This window comes from Pochonia chlamydosporia (assembly GCF_001653235.2).
Source record: "Pochonia chlamydosporia 170 chromosome Unknown PCv3seq00015, whole genome shotgun sequence".
Lineage (NCBI taxonomy): Eukaryota > Fungi > Ascomycota > Sordariomycetes > Hypocreales > Clavicipitaceae > Pochonia > Pochonia chlamydosporia.
Window position 1 is genome coordinate 186,868 of NW_019154050.1, and position 16,886 is coordinate 203,753.

At 50.0% G+C, this 16,886-nt stretch overlaps 4 protein-coding genes across 4 annotated transcripts; 2 read left to right on the forward strand and 2 right to left on the reverse strand.

Moving 5' to 3' along the window:
* Nucleotides 1–5,082: 5,082 nt before the first annotated feature.
* On the reverse strand, nt 5,083–8,007 carry VFPPC_18518 (C6 transcription factor; the record flags this gene model as incomplete). The annotated part of the gene is made up of 7 exons (XM_022430115.1): nt 5,083–5,366; nt 5,434–5,753; nt 5,829–6,144; nt 6,205–6,681; nt 6,773–6,854; nt 6,947–7,324; nt 7,945–8,007. 7 exons carry the CDS (start codon nt 8,005–8,007, stop codon nt 5,083–5,085), a joined length of 1,920 nt encoding a protein of 639 aa, XP_022284970.1.
* Nucleotides 8,008–9,316: 1,309 nt separating this feature from the next.
* On the forward strand, nt 9,317–11,623 carry VFPPC_18517 (restless-like transposase; the record flags this gene model as incomplete). The annotated part of the gene is made up of 1 exon (XM_022430114.1): nt 9,317–11,623. The coding sequence occupies one exon, from the start codon at nt 9,317–9,319 to the stop codon at nt 11,621–11,623; it is 2,307 nt and encodes a 768-aa protein (XP_022284971.1).
* Nucleotides 11,624–12,050: 427 nt separating this feature from the next.
* VFPPC_12519 (ATP-dependent DNA helicase PIF1) lies at nt 12,051–12,464 on the forward strand (the record flags this gene model as incomplete). The annotated part of the gene is made up of 1 exon (XM_018290363.1): nt 12,051–12,464. One exon carries the CDS (start codon nt 12,051–12,053, stop codon nt 12,462–12,464), a length of 414 nt encoding a protein of 137 aa, XP_018136064.1.
* Nucleotides 12,465–13,143: 679 nt separating this feature from the next.
* VFPPC_12520 (serine carboxypeptidase) lies at nt 13,144–14,693 on the reverse strand (the record flags this gene model as incomplete). The annotated part of the gene is made up of 2 exons (XM_018290364.1): nt 13,144–14,318; nt 14,396–14,693. The coding sequence occupies 2 exons, from the start codon at nt 14,691–14,693 to the stop codon at nt 13,144–13,146; spliced, it is 1,473 nt and encodes a 490-aa protein (XP_018136063.1).
* Nucleotides 14,694–16,886: the final 2,193 nt, after the last annotated feature.

Here is a 16,886-nt window from a genome sequence, read left to right on the forward strand (position 1 = left end):
TGTTGCACTAAAGTCGTGCATAATCCTGCTCCATACCGGTTAAGTGCATAATGGGGGTGTGTCGCTTGCGACACGCTTACGCGCATAAAAAGGAGAATGGAAGATCAAGCAGAATGGAACAGAACAGACAACAATGAATACACTGGGCGAATGCCTACACACCCATTCAATTTTACAGTGACGCCTTTGTGAAAGTATCCACACCGTGATTCTGACAGCTATCTATCCTTTGCACCATACAAATAAGGTACCTATTTGTGGCTTGACAGCGGCTGAGCCACAGCGCCCTCGTAAGGAAGTCCCCGTAGCAAAGTGGTTGGACCCGCATAGCAATTGCCTTATTATTTACCACACTGGAAGCGGACTTGGGATACCCTAGCCGGACGAAGGTAGAGGGGCGAAAACAACCACGGCTGGGTGGCATGAGAGGAAGCCGGGAAAAACCCCGCCTTCTACTTCGCTGTGGCTGCCTCGAGTTAGCGAATGGCCCACGAGCTCCGGAAACCCGGCGGCGCTGCTGCGCCACCCGGTAGCGGTTTAGGGGAGCCACGAGCCAATTTCTCCACTAAAACCTCCCTCTTGTACTGGCAGCTCTGGACCATGGCGAAATATGGCATGGCAACTGCCAAGTCGGAGAATAAAAGTGGCGCTGTAACTTCGCCGCGTTGTCTACTTGATCCGGTGCCGGTTGGGAACCATTCCAATGATGGCAGCTATAAAGGTGGTCTGACCCAGGAGTCCCAGTCAAATGTTGGTACATATCTTGAATACGCGAAAGCTGCCTTGTACGTCTATCGCGATCGTGCTCATCATCAGCAAAGGAATATGCCCAGTGGTTCGTCCAGAAATGCATCCATCGGAACACCGTTTGACCCCGCGCACCTACCCGCGCCTCCTCTTGGAACGGACCTGGACGAGAATAGGCAAGCCGCAGTTATTGTTGTTTCAGTCGTAACATGGCTTCTAGCCATGCTTTGTATCGTCCTTCGGATTGCAAGCCGGAAGATAAAGGGCACCAAGCTCTGGCTGGATGACTGGATCATATTCGCTTCCGTGGTATGCTACCCTTCTTGTCGCCCGCCTCCACGGTTTCGAGATCAAGCTCCCGCAAGTATCTCAATGCTTACGAGACAATCGTAGCCCTTCTCCTGTACCCAAGTCTTCGCCATAGCTGGATACGGTCAGTGTTCTACGTGCCTAATGCGTTGTCTCTTGTCCTCGAAATTATATTCACACATTGCCAGGTGTCAGCCATGGTTTCGGCAAACACATTTGGGTTGCGCCTCGAGATGCGTTGTACGCGTCGACTCTAGCGTATTTCATCTCTAAGCTTGGCTACGTTTTTACGGTCGTTTGTTTCAAATGGTCTATTCTTGCGCTATACTGGCGTCTCTTTCACTTTCGACGATCCATAAAAATCCCTATTTGGATTATTGCAATCGTCGTGTTCTTATGGGGAATTTCAGACGTACGTGGTCTTGGGAAGCAGTTTGAAAGCACACATACTGACGCATAACTGGCCTACAGCTTCTCATTCGTCTTTTGCAGTGTCAGCCGGTCTACGCTCGCTGGGCTCAGTACGACCCGGACAATCCTTTATCTGCCGACCGTTACCATTGTCTCATTCCGGAGTATCAATTTCTTTATGCGAATGCGATTCCCACTATGATCACGGACGTGGTAATACTTTTACTCCCAGTACCGTACATCGTTCCCCTCCACTTGCCTTTGCCAACAAAATTGGGGGTCGGTGGCTTGTTTTTACTTGGCTCATTGTGAGTAAACGAGATCCGACGTCCACAGCTGCGCTTTTGTTAGGCGCTGTCGCTGCTCAGTTGGCAAGGCTAATGAGGGACAGTATTCTAGTGGTATCAGCCGTGCGACTCCATGTCATTTTGCGAGAAAGTTCTCCACCAGTTGACAAGACCTGGAGTTCTGTCCCGCTTGTGGTATTGTCTGTTGCTGAAGCAAACGTTGGCATCATGTGCGGTATGTCGGTTCCCTATTCAGCGATGGATCTTCGATAACTAATGTTGTTGGCCCCTAGCCTGTCTACCTTTGGTCTTACCAGCCTTGACAAAGATCACGGCTAGTGTTATGGGAATGCTATTTCCATTTCACAAACAGGCAGTGGCTGGGCATACCTGGCCAGACAGTCATGACACAGGCGATTTCTGTGCATGGGAAAGAAGGGTAGTCTGCAGCCATCCATTCTCGCATGTGACAGATTCCAGTCGCAGTGGCAGCGGCACTCACGCTGACTCATTTTCGCCCTTCCACGCCGATGGGTCGGAACGAAGTCTCTGCACACATGGCGAGACTCCAGTGGAGCTGAAGTACATGGATATAAGGCCTGGCTCCAGTGGCGTGCTGATTACTACAGAGGCTCACGTTCGAAATTGAATTCCCTTGCCCTGAGCAATGAAGGCGGAAATGGCTATGCCTTGTGCCTTGCCTTGAGAGACGTGTGTTGACGAATGAAAGATTGAAAAGACTTCTGGCTTCTGACCCACGAAATACCAAAACCTCTTTTCACTCCTTCGATCATGGGCAGAGCTAGCGCGCGGCTGCCAATCCAATTGAACGAGGTTGAATTGTCTGAAACTACTCCAACACAGAGCAGGGAACGGACCGAGGATGCTGGTTAATTGGAATTGCTAGCTAGCCTGACTGCCTCCGCAGTTAACGTTTGCACGCGGGCGATTTGTCCGACGGTCGATGCGGTGACAAAACCGACGGAACTGGTTGATAGCTACCGACTCAACGCAGAGGCGCACCTACTTGCCACAACTCGTATGTTGACCAAAGAAACAAACTCGTTGTCACCAGGCACAAAGATTCGTCATCCCATCTTGTCTGAAGCATGGCGCCACTCTTCCTCTTACGGAGAATGATATGCGACCCACTAGGTTTGGCAACGGTTATTTCGGCACGCGATCCTTCTAGAGGGCTTCGATCGCCGTCAAGCATCTGTTGTGGCTGTTTCACACCACCCCCGAACACTGCCAATACGACGACGAAGTTGTCACCTGCAAGCTGGCGACTCAATGAGCAACGGCGTGCCCCAATCGCTGGCCCTCAGTCCCGGCTCGATTTTCACCTGCTGTCTTTCCCTTATGACCGTCTTCGGCAGGTTGTCTATGCTCAAGCCAAGGGTAACCCGTGCAGACACTCGGACAACTAGAACTGTTGATTTCTTTCCATTGATTGTGAGACATGCTGGGACCCTCTCCATATGTCCGCATTCCCAACCCCAAGTGCAGCGTGTTGGCATGAGTCGCAGCGAGGTACAACCGGCACGCGTCGGGTGGGTGGTCAATTTTAGACTCCAACGCTAGAAACGTTCCTTAGGTGGCGGCGCACTGCCCTCCGTTCTTCGGCCTCTCTGGGAATGGTAGCCACGTGGCTTATGGATCGTTCCCTGCGGGGTGATCGACCCTGGGACCGCTCCCATTCAGGACCGCCGAGACAGTGATGGCAGTTCAATGCCATGCCGTCGATGAAACAGGCCACGCCTTGCCCGAACAGGTCGTATCTAGGCGGCAAGTAGAAGTTACGCGTATGAATTCCCCACAGTAGAAAGTCTACTTAGTTCCGATGTCAATCCTTTTTGCGACTGTGTTGGTTTAATGTCCAAACCAACGGCCGTGGCCTCATGGAGGTTCCGCTATATTGGTATCGTGGCTGGGTCGAGAACAGGGTGCAACTAGGCCAGTTGACGCCATAAGTCGTAACCGACGGACGACCTGAAGGAGGTCCAATGGGAATTGGGCAACGGCAGGCTCTCGCTCGAGTGACTGCGACATCGATATTGTATACCTGTACCTGTTTCTGCAGCATTGCAGGCGGAAGCTGAATTATCTGAAGTGACTCCAACAGTGAGCTTCAGAAAGCGGACCGAGCATGCCGCTTGATTCAAATTGCTACGTAGCCCTACTGCCTGGGCAGTTAGTGGTTTCAGGTCGGCCATATGTCCGACGGTCGAAACGGAGACCAAGGCGACGGAACTACTTGATAGCTGCCGACTGAGCCCGGAGGCGCACCCCTTGTTCGTATGTTGACCAAAAGAAACAAACGCGGCAGCAGCTGGCGTTTAGCCACGTGCAGCCCGTCATCAGCCTCACAGACTCGTTAGGCTGTGGTGCGTGGAGCATGGCGCCACTCTTCCTCTTACAGAGAATGATACACGGCCACCATGTTTGGCAAGGTTTATTTCGACACGCGAACGTTCCAGCCATTTGTCTCTGCTTTTCCACACCACCCCTGACCAAGCCGCTTTCTGGACGTCATCCCTGTTAGGTATACGCCAGGGTGAAACGTAATTGGCGCTAAAATTGTCAGATACACCGGGGTTATCTTGATTCACGATGGGGTCAATGTAATGATTATGAAACCAAAATTGATGATCTTATTGATTACTTCTTGTGTTGTTCTGTTCTTCCTCTGGGAGCGGGGTTGGGCTATCAGCCCAACTCCTTAAATCCTCAGCCACAACAGTATCGCTATAACCAACAGCTCGCTCTCGTGCATACAGTAGGCGCAGGGAATATTGCGTGGGAACGGGGCCCGTTACGAAAGTGACTTCAACAGGGATGACTCTGGGGCGGTGATTGGCGCAAAAGCGGGAACGGGCCCCGTTACGGTAGACACTAACTGAGTACGACGGACCCTTTGTACAGTAGTAGTAGGCTGTGTCTGTCGACTGAACAAGCAGATTCAGTGTCATGACATCGTCATGACAACTACATTAATGGAATAAAGTTTGTAGGAAAAAGCAATTATGAGGGGTAAAACGTTCGGACGAAAGGAAGATATTTTGTATTTAAAAGGACCACTGCAACAGTTTGGTAAAATGGGGGAAGAACAGACAAAAAGGTGCAGAGGCAATCGAGCTCAGTGTCTAAGTAGTAAACTAAAATCGAAACTTCATAACGCAACAGTTTTATCCGACAAAAGCAGTCAGACCCCAATCGGGTATTTGTCTCTTGAAGGTACGAAACGAGATAGTGCTGTCGCCATTAGCCACCAGAGATTCGTTTAAAAACGCATAGATCTGAGTATTAGAATGGTCCTCATTTCTTCTTATCGCAATGGCTTCTCGAAAAGCCTCAATTTGGCGGCGTGGCGGCATCGCAAAGGTCGGGTGCGCGATGTGTGTGTGTTGGTGTGTGTGTGTGCGTGCGTGGATTGCGGGGCTGGCCCTCTTGCAGTTGCGGTACTAATATCCCACCGTAGCCGCCAGGTAGCAAGGCTTGCCGCCGTTGACGGAGACTGATGCGCCCCTGGGCTTTGCTGAACAGAGGACCCGACTGCAATTCCGACAGCGGTAAGCTCCTTGTTGATGTTATTTAGTGCAGAGGCGATGACTTGTGTCCCGGAACAATGTTAGCAAACTATTGTTGACAAAACCAAAGAGAGAGTACGCCAGCTTACCCGGGCTGATCTGTCTTACTTGTTGCAGGCACTGTATGCAATAAGTGAGCTTACGCATAGCTTGCTGATCGTCTGGAGCTGCCTGAACTTGAAGAAGAAAGATTGATGATGCAATGTAGACGCAGTATGCGAGAGACAAAACGCAGTAATTCATAGTGAAGGTCCTGCAGAAGAGATCAAAGATCGCAATGACGGATGTCGCTGATGTCACACTTTCCGCCAGGTAGCCCTGGACGGGAGATGGCCCTTCGCATTCGCGTTGCCCTCGACCGGTGAGCATCGGGCGGTATAACAAAATTTTAAACGCATGATAAAGACAACTGTGTTTGTACGTTAGCCGCGCAATTTCAGCCTCAAAAGAAGAAATCTTGCAATGAAATGACGAGCATACGTACTTGAGCGTCACAATATGAGATGGCGGAGCCAAGGTTGGCAACGATACGGGATCAATTTTCAAGTGCGTTGGTAACTGATCCCACCACTGCTGTAACAATGGTTCCTGGAAATTGAGGCACTCTTGAATCTCAGTATCAGTATTTTGCGACAGCGGATCATACATGTGGAGCAGAATTTCGTTGAAAATTACGGCCAGCCGACACATGCTCATGAAGCAAGATGCTGAGTGAGCTGTTGTGAGGGGATAATTCCAGGCGGTGTCAGTTTGGGAGATACCAAATGGAACCCAAAGGTCATTCTCGGCCGAGTCGTCAACTGTGATGGACTAGTCAGCAATCCAGCTTCAGTGGCCGGCCATGTTCGCGAGGCTCTTACACATGATATGTGACGGCGAAATGCTGGTATGTTGCAATGATGGAGACCTCCCTAGATAGAGACATATTAATTTGTCCCAGAAATAACAGCCCCAGTAGATACGTCGGCGGATCTCAAGCTCCTCGTCACTCAACTGCACAGAGCCCGGGAATCGCTGGCTATCCACGCATATGCCAAGATGGTCTAGCAGCCGGAAGGCAATACCGCTATACGTCCAGGCTTGTGTAGAATTACCCAGACTACATTCTTGTGCGCTGAGAAGGAGGAGAGTTTGTATCGTAGGTATCGTGCAGACGCCATTGCTCAACTCCTCGAAAAGCATGCTTCGCGCATGTTTACCGAATAGGGTACCGCCTTGGTAGGACTCGTCGAGTAACCGCTTGATCGAAGGATCAATTCGTCCCCATCGAATCGAATGTGAGATTACGGCATTAAGAAGAGTGTGGGAGTAATAAGGTCCCATTGATTGCATGTCGCCTAATTCGGTCAGCCATACGTACGGTACGGAGTGGTTCTTGGCATACGGTATAGAAACTAAACGGGGATTCATAATGGCAGAACGACTTACGTGTAAATACAGGTCGATAGATGAAATTGAATAATGGTTGAATCCAGCACCAATGAACGTTGAGGAGGTGCTGAAATGGCTCCTGGGGTAATAGAGGTTAGCAAACTTTCGCGATATGCCACCTTACAATGCAGCCGAATACGAGGCTGCTGTCATAGAAGCGGGATTGCATACAGGTATTTCGGACAAGTTCTCCATGGCGCGTTGGTGCCATGCATTATGAATTAGACGTTCACGTTGTTGCCTGTCGGTGTCTGATGTTGACGGATCCAGGAATGGCACCTCCCCTGAACTCGGACCCGTTCGGTCACTCGGAAGATTGAAGAAACTAGTGGCGCCATGATACGTGATGCTTCCCTTGTCGTCTATCTTTAAGCTTCTGAAGCTTCGACTCATTGCCTGCTCGTCGGATGCATGGCGTGCGGTTTGTGATGGAGCATCTGGCGCGCCTGATACCGGAGGGCTAGAGTGTGACGAGCCAGCAACGGAGGCAGGCGACTTCGAAAGATTCGCAACTTGGTCTTCCAGCTCCCTGATTCGTTCTTCCAACCGCTGGGTGTAAGATAATGTTGGATATCTGCCATTTGGGTTAGAGCATGACTGGCTTTCGTATTGTAGATGATGCCAACAGCCGGGGCGACAAACAACTTGTATATGTGTCGGATAAGGCTGCCTCTGTTGATTGAACAAGCAGACTTAGAGTAATTGCTGGATGTCATAAAATCATGGATATCAGAAGGTGAAGAGGCTGGCCAGCCACTTGGAAATAATTAGAAGGCTGGAAATAATGCTTCTTTGCTAAGATAAATGACGTGAATCCCTCTGGCAAGAGGAGGACAACAAGTTCAGATATACAAGCAATTGACAGGCTATTGAATCAAGAACTGCATCTTCAGTGTAGTAAAAATTGAATTGGAACCGCATAACGCGACAATATGCACTCATCATTTCGGGCAGCACATCGCTGACAAATGGGCTGTTCACCTCCGCATTTAACCTATCAACACAAAGTCATAGTGTGAGTAAGCTTGTCTGTAATACTAAAAGCAGGAGTTGGACAGGCTGGTATGACAGTAGTTTGTCGGGGTGCATGGTCTGTTCGGACTGGAGTCGATGCATGGACCATGTATGGTTCACAGTCATTCACACGTAGACTCTAGTATTAAACGTACCTTGCGCCGACGACAAGGCTCACAGGAAAAGGCACTCTTCTTGGTGGCCTTTGCCGTTGACATGATGAGGAAAACAAAACGTGAGTCGGCGATATGGAAGTGGTGGTGCGATCAAAGACACACAGAAGGCGTCTGCATTTGGAGTTGAAAGGTCTCTCCGTCAGGGTAAAGTATCGAAGACCCCGAAAACACGGAGAATTATGGCAATAACGCAGAGTATCATAGGGCAAGTATGAATACTATGGCTGCTGTGAGGAATGAAAATTGAAGTGTTGAATATTAACTTTGTCACTCAAAGTCGAAGAAGACTGGAGACTGAACCGGGGACTTAGAGAGAAATGGGCGAAACTAAGAAAAAAAAAAGCCACGCGCCGGAGCCTCTTACTGCTGGTACTTACTCGTGCCACGCCCCACTTTATTAGCACTCGTGGGACTCGCACCATGTCAGACAAAGTTGAGGTCACATGATATCGAGTATGACTGCGCCGAAAGTGGCAATTGTATTGAGTAGAGAAGTATCTGAGGAGCAAGAACTCCATTATAGTAAGAGCTGCACGGTTCCCGTGCGGCTCTTTATACACAAAAGAAACCTTTTGCCAGTTTAGGCAGCTGCTGTTACCGATATTAACGCTCTGAATTGAATTGAATTGAATTGAATTTAGTATCGCCTGCTGGCGCCCTATTGTAGGCATGAGGCGTGCTATCTAGCCTTCAAAGGCGATTACATTATTCCACCTGCCCTGTAGGGAGCCAATAGGTTCACGGGGACCCGTGGATTTAAGGATTGCACGGGTCCTTTACATACAGTGTGAGCGTCCAATAGCACTAAGCAGCCAAAGGCTATTGACACAGTACGTTGCATTCTGGCGATCGCGACAGACGCGTCGAGGAGAGAGCACAGTACGGATTAATTCACCTGTTGGATCATGCTGGTAGCTTCTATCAACTTAGTCTAAGAACCTGCATCTGCATTAAATGAAGCAAATTGTTCACTTCATGGAGGCTGCTAAGCAGTGATCGGAATGGTCTGGTCTGTCTTGGTCTTGGTCTGGTCTGGACCGCCAAGACTCGGTCTGGTCTGGCAATTTCTCGAGACCATGGTCGGACCGGTCAGACCGGTCGGACCATCAAGTACTATAAATAGGTTAAGCTGAGAGGCTCATGGCGGCCGCTGGCTGAATTTTGGCCCAGAATGGTTACAAGTTTGTCTCTCTTTGCTTTTTATCTCAAAGTCCTCCTCCTCAAAAAGAAGCAATCATGCTGTATTAGGCAATATAACTGGAAACAGTTGCCTGACACAGCGTGCAACAGCTTGCTAAGATGTTGTGTATAGAACCTGCAGCCGTAGATTCTCGTGCTTCCATTGACCGCAATGTCAACTTCAACATCTCTTTCGCCGTCTCCTGCTCCTACCCTATCACCCTCTCCCACTTCACCCGCCCAAACGCCGCCATTTAATCCCACCACGTTTTCAGCGCAGGCCCCATATCCTGAGCCGCCAGACGAGTTTGTCCAGGACCGCGTCAGGTATGTTAACCGCGTAATACTCGCAAATAAAGGATATCACCCGGGTTCGTCTCACATTTGGAAGTACGGCCTCCAATACGTCCGAGGCAGTGATACGAAAGAGGTGTATTACTGCCACGAATGTGCGGTTGGAAAGTACAAGCAAGAATTGTTTGTTATCAATGGTACCTCTAGAGTCAGAAATCATCTTGAGAAGAAGCATCGGATTGACTCCCAGACTGGTATCAGGAGGAAATTTTGCACCCAGAAGTCAGTACTCGATTTACAGAAAGATGCTGCAGCTTCCAGCACCTTCTTCTGGAAGGACTCGGTTGAGAAGTTCAAAGAACTTTTGATCCGCTGGATTGTATACTGCCACATTGCTTTCTTTCAACTGGAGAATCAGTATTTCCGCGAACTCCTCTTCTTTCTGAATCCGGCGTTAATGAACCACCTTCCGAAGGCAGCAAGAACCATTCGAAACTGGGTGATGACTGCCTTCAAGTCAAAGAAGCAGCAGCTTAGAGAAGATCTACAAGGTTCCCGAAGCAGAGTGTCAGTGTCCTTTGATCTCTGGACGTCGCCAAACCCTTACGCTATCCTAGGCATCGTCGCCATGTGGATTGATGCCGCCGGCAAGCGAAGGTCCACAGCTTTAGGTATGCGTCGTGTCTACGGTGAGCACACTGGCGAGAATATTGGATCAATTGTTCTTGAATTACTGAAAGAATACAACATCGACGGGGACTCAATTGGATACCTCATGCTAGACAATGCCTCGTCGAATGACATTGCAGTGGAATTTATACTCAAGGAGCTATGCCCATGGATGGACTCAAAACAGCGTCGCCATCGCCGGCTGCGCTGTCTGGGCCATATAATCAATCTCTGTTGCCAGGCGTTCCTCATGGGTCGGAACTGTGAGAAATTTCTTGCAAAGCTCGAAAAACATCATTTGCGCGGAGACTATGCAAAAGTAGAGGAGCTCTGGAAGAAATTTGGATGTTTGGGTCGGCTCCACAACTTGGTGAGATACATCCGGCTTACCCCTCAGCGTCGCGAGGAGTTTGCTACAATAGTGATCGGCGGGGATCTCTCTGCATTTGATGGGCTTGAGCTGATCCAGAATAACTCGACACGTTGGAATTCGTGGTTTCATTCAATCACACGGGCATTGAATGTGCGGGAACGTTTAGAGCTCTTCTCCGCCCGCCACGTACCTGCGAAAGGCTCTCAAGGGATTGCGAACTTCAAGCTAGATGGGCAGCACTGGTTCGAACTCGAGAAGATTGAACTCGCTCTAAGGGACTTCTATGCTGCAACTTTACTCTCCGAAGGTAGGAAAAAGTCTCTTGCCGACTGGTTTTCGACCATAGACTGCCTTCTTCGAGAGATAAACGAGACGAAGGATCATTACTATGACATCCACACCGAGGATGACAACAATTTCACATGGACGTATCTTCAAAGCTGCGCGGACGCCGCCTGGTCGAAATGCGCGGAGTACTACAACAACCACCAACTGAATTGGCGGTGTCGATATCCCGACGACACTGACCTGCCGCCCGCGTACTACGCAGCTCAAATTCTTGACCCTTATCGAAAGTGGGCTTGGTTTAGACAAGAATGGGTTCTTCCAGGCGACAAGGAGAAGCAGGAGTGGTTTGATAACGCTCAGCTAGCCGTGAAAAAACTCTGGGAGACGGAGTATAAGGGAAGGCACACTGTTGAGATGCTGCCATCATCAGCTCGGAAGGAGAGAGATCCGGACCCGGCCTTTGATCGTCAAAGGGAACATAAGCGTATTCGAATAGACGCCCCGGTCTCTGCAGCTGATCTGTATGAGCAATACATTTCTACAGACCGACTTCATGACGATGAGGCAGGATGTGATGAAGCCATTGCTTACTGGTTGTCCCGCTATGACTCGCAGAGAGACCTTGCTCGCTTCGCTCTGGACATGTCTGCCATCTCACCTATGTCGGATGAGTGCGAACGTCTTTTTAGTAGTGCCAAGCTTACTGTTCTTGATCGCCGTGGCAGGCTGAAGGCTGATATTATTGAGGCGTGTGAGTGTCTAAGGGCCTGGTTTGGAAAGCCAGAGGTTGAGAACGATAGTGAGAGCGAGGACGGTAGGAATGACGACGATAGATTCAGCGTATCGCAGATGTAAATATACCTAGCTACCGACACCCATTTCCGTTTGTGTCTTCAGTCTCATCCAGCTTGTTGGTCTCGTTGGTCGGACCGGTCCGACCAACCGGTCCGACCAAAGTGGCTTGGTCTGGTCTGGTCCAACCCCCCAGACCAGACCAGACCAGACCATTCCGATCACTGCTTGTCAGTCCTCCGGAGACGGGTGGGGAAGACAGTGGGTGGCACTTGGTATTTGCGTTTAACGGCCTTGATGATGGCAGGCGTCGCTGGTGAGAGCGTCCTCTTGGCCAGCGGATGGGCCTCGTCAAGTGACTTCAGGCGGGCAGAGAACCACTACCACCTCGACCGACTAAGCCGGCCTGTCATCCATGTCACAGCTAAGAACGGCGCTCGCGGCACCGTTTACGACATGGGCTGGGCACCACCCTCCCTGTGTTATCATAATGGAGTTTGACAAGTACAGCGGTCCAGTGTTCCTGACCACCGTTGATGGCAGGAAGATTGTCCCGATTCTCCCAGTAGAGAGGGACTTCCTCATCGGAACCACTCCCTGCACTCGCACGCAGTTTCCCCTGATCGTATGCTACGCTATTACTGTTCACAAGTCGCAAAGCATCACTGAAGATGTGATCGTTACAGATCTCTCCTGCCGGGACTTTCAGACCGGTTTGAGCTATGTAGCTGTCTCTCGAGTGAAAACGCTCCAGGGCCTAATGCTGGATGGGCCATTTGATCGTAATCACCTGTTTCATGAGTCTCCTCCAGATGGTATGAAGATGAAGCTGCGGGACCAAGAGCTAAGGAAACGGCAGGTTCTTACACGGAATCCCTACAAGGTAGACCACGGTTCTGCATAAAAAAGTACAAAATTGCTCCGGTGATCAACTAGATAGCTAACTGATGTAATTTGCTGTAATAATTGGTTGGCCCACGGGCTCTCAGCCTTCGGATGATTCTACCCCTTGCACCGCCGCTCTTTGCAAGGGGTGACGTAGTATTTTTGGGAATTCCAAGCCTGATCTTTGAACACGACTCGGGCGGCTTGGTCTTGGTCAATGGGCAAATGACACGCCGTGGGGCTAGGGATGAGCCACTGCTGTTGTCGGATAAAACTGACTCTGTTGATAGAACAAGCAAACTTGGTGTAAATGCTGGTTGTCATGGCGTCGGCTATGAGAACTGAGAATAGCCGGGAAAAGCAATTATTTGCTTCGGACGAAAGGAAGTGTTTTGATATTAAAAGGAGAGCTGCAAACAGAGTCTGCAGCTCGAACAACAAGAATAACAATTTTGTAAAAGAGCTTAGTTAACAATGAGTCTCATAACGTGACAGCTGTACCCGTTCCCAAATCTAACCATCTGTCATATTTTAAATCACTGTACTGAGGTCAATCTAAAGTTCCAACTCATTTTCGCTATCGTGGTACATTTCTCTGTCTGCGCCCGCCTCAGATCAACTATCGACGTTTGAGACGTTACCAAAAAGCATTATTGCGACGCGGCCCGTATCAATTGCCTTAAACGGTGTATTCCTGGTCAGCGCTGCGTCCACTCACCGGCCATCCATCGGTTGACAAGATCGAGTGTGGCTTCGGGCTGGTCCAGGATCGCAAAATGGCCAGCGTCAAAGATGCGAGCAAAGGCGAAGTTGTCCGCTGCCTTGATCTCGCCGTAGTCGCCGCTGTTCGTGCCTGAGGTAACACGAATGCGTTGAGTCTGGGCCATGCTGAAGGCATCGCGACCTGGCCACTCGAGTGCCTCGGTCCAGGCCCGGTTGCCGAGCCAGTTGCAGATGAAATCCCCGTCGCCAGCAAACACAAGTACCGGAATCTTCTCTAGGGCCTTGGAGACCTGTTGCTGGAGGGGCTTCACCCAGTCACCTGTCCCCAGGAAATCGGAAAAAATGGATGCACTGCAAACTTCCCAGCGATCGACTCCCTCGACACCTAACGTTTTCATTACGTCCCTCTGGTTGAGCCAGCTCGTAATGGGTGGCACACTCTTGCTGCAGAAGTTTGTGAAGTTGCCACTGCATTGCTCGCGTAAGTTATATATATTGACCCCATTATCCGCCACAGGAGAAATGAGGGCATTATTACAGACGTCGAGCGCATGCGAACAAGTAGTTGCATCAGCAGTGTCGTAGCATGACTGGATCTGGTCTCGACATTTTGGCTCCACCTCTTTCATAGCCTGGCAGACGGTCTCGTTAACGACTGCTGCAATACCACCCTCGCCACAGGCCATGGGCCGATAAGATTGAAATTGAACTAAGGCATCGGTTATTCCATCTCCAATGATAGCGCTCTTGAGGTTCATGTTTCGGTCTTCATGGGAAAGCATCTCGGCAGCGATGGCAGGGACATAATGACCCGAGTACGAACTCCCAGCCACATGGAAGTCTTGCCTGGCGTACTCCGGGAATTGCTGGAAGAAAACTTGCATAGCCTTGTAGACATCCTTTGCAGCTGCCTCCGTAGAATTCACTCGCTGGCGGCTGCGCGAGAATCCGGCATTCACTGGTGAGTCGAGGAAAATTATAGACGCGCGGCTATTCCAGGAGAAAGGATTAGGAACCGGCTTGAGCTTCCCATTAATCCTAGCTGGACCCAGCTGCTGGAAGAGGCCGAGCATGGAGGAACACCCGGGGCCTCCCTCGATCCATAGGATCACGGGGTCCTTGGCGGGATCGTTACGAGACTCGAAGAACCCTGTCCAGGACGGTTAGTTATTATGAAAATCTGCTACTGCGATCATTGTTCCAGTTTAGTGCGCTGAAGTAACTCACAATAAAATAGGTGCTTGTCCTGCGCCTTGTCATCAAGATAGCCACTGAACTGCTTAACATTGTCGACACCCAGCGAGGAAGGGTCCGCCGTTTTTGCTTTCGGTTGGCAATTCCGGGGCTCCCCGCTTGGATTTGTGCGCTGGAGGTACGAAGCTACAGCCGCAGGCTTTCCGCTGTCTTGGATCGTGCTGACGTTACCGTTGTATGCAGCCAGGAGACCGGCTCCGGACGCAGAGCTGCCCCCGACCGAGGCCACCAATTTGGCGCCGAAAAGGAAAGCTAAGTCGGAAATCCGCATTTTTTTTTTCTTTTCAAGATCATCGATTGTCTAATGCCCTGTAAGGCGTCAAACGACGAAGGGGCAGAGAAAGAAGGGCAGAGGTAGCGAGCTGATATGACCCCAGCTGGTGAGGGTGTAAGAGCACGAGCAAGGTCGAGATGTTGGGCTAAATGATCGCTTGCGAGGGAAGAAGATTCCTTAGAAAAGCTCAGGAATACCTCCGTATTTATGCGACACAACAGAAGAGGAACAATGAATACACTGGGCCATTTCCCACAAACCTATTCGTTTTACAATGACGCCGTTTTTGCCAGTATCCATACGGTAAGGTTACTTCGTAGCTTCTTGGCCTCGTATTTTGTTTGCGGAAGCGCTAGGCTCCTCTCGGCTATGCTGCGGCAAAAATATCCCTCGGCTCTGCCACCTGCCCGGCTCTTCCCAATACCGCACCCGACAAGAGCATCCTGGCTCCCACTGGAATGGCCCCCCCCTTTGACTGGCTGAGCCCAGGATGGTCATCGATATGATCGATACGATACGATACGATATCGATATCGACGGGCGATATCGTCGATATCGTCGATATGGATGCACAGTTAGAATGTACGGTCACTCACTGTGGGAGATCAAAATTATTCCCAAAAATAAGGTACCGATTGTGCTATGTCGTTGCTGGAGTTACATCGACATCGGTTCACTACACAGTATAAACTGTGCAAGACAATACAAAGGAATTGCCAGCCTGTTGCCTCCGCAACAAGCCATGTCCTATTTTTAGAGTCCGAAATTTCGATTTACAAATAAAATTACCCTATTAGGGTTGCTCCAATTTCGGATATATTGTAATCGATATTGATATCGATATCGATATCGGTCGATACGATATTGATCGACGATACAAATCGATATACTTATCGATGACCACCCTGGCTGAGCCAACAAATTCCAGCTTCGTTCAGCATACATCGTTTGTGCTCGTGTGATGCACCTTTATCAAGTCTGTCGGGGCCGTATGCAGCCTTTGCCAAACGAGTCCGTTATCCATTTCTTTCGAAGCTGGGAAGGTATACGTCCTAGCAGAATCAGCTTATATCAATGCCCTCAGCTAATTGTTGTGATCTCTGGCACGTTCTGTCAATGCAAAGTCCAGTATGTTTGCTGCTGAAAAAGCCTCTGTCCTCAACTTGGCCACCTGACGAACGGTGGTGGTTAAATTGTGCGGAACGTACGACCCCCAGATCAGATCATCGGGGGACCCCTGCTGCCTGTGATGCTCGGCAGTCATTCACCGGAAGCTATTGGCGCAGTCACAGGGCACGGACTGCCAACGATACGAGCATAGACAAACATCGTACGACACCGCAATGGTAGCTCGATTCGAACCGCAGTATGGACTCGATGAAATGGAAGGATTGGCCCCGTACTTCATATCCAACGGCGTTGAGTTTTATCCGGGAGTGCAGGGGGTTGCTCTCATTTCATCCTGGTGTGCACGCAAATCCGCGTAATTGGCCGGGCGGTCACAGATATCGAACCTCATGTTGGCTGCCATCAGCAATTTACGCCATGTCGTCCGCTCCATCACTACTAGTATGCTTCGATTCTTGTGAATAGTGCCGAAGTGCTGGTCCGACGGCAGGCGCATCCTGTCGGATAAGGCTGCCACTGCTGATTGAAGAAAGCTGATTTGGTGTAATTGCTAGATGCCATAAAATCATAGATACAGAAGTTTGAAAAGCTGACTAACCACCTGTAATTTAATCAATAGGCTGGGATATCTTTCTAACAGAGATAAATGACATGAATCCCTTTGGCTAAGGCAATGACTATGCGGGCCGAACCACTTTGGTACGGGGCCTTTCGTACGGGGGCCGTGTGGCTGGTATTCCTAATTTGGCAGACGACGCCATTCCAGCAAGTGGCAAGCAGTACCGCATTGCTGCCGGAATATTCCAATGTAATTAGACCAAAATGCCACAAACCCTTTCATTTTATCAAACAATATATCGTGCATGTTACAATGAGCTCTCAGGAAACCATAGCTTTATTCACCTGTGCTGGGTGAAACGACAGCACAGCTGCCCAGTCGGTCCCTGAGGGCCAAAGGTGGGAGCCCACACCATTCGACCCCGAACTTCACTACGGCGCTGGAGACGATAATGCCTTGTATAATATTTTTGCGACATGGCCAGATAACTTCTTCAGCAGCCT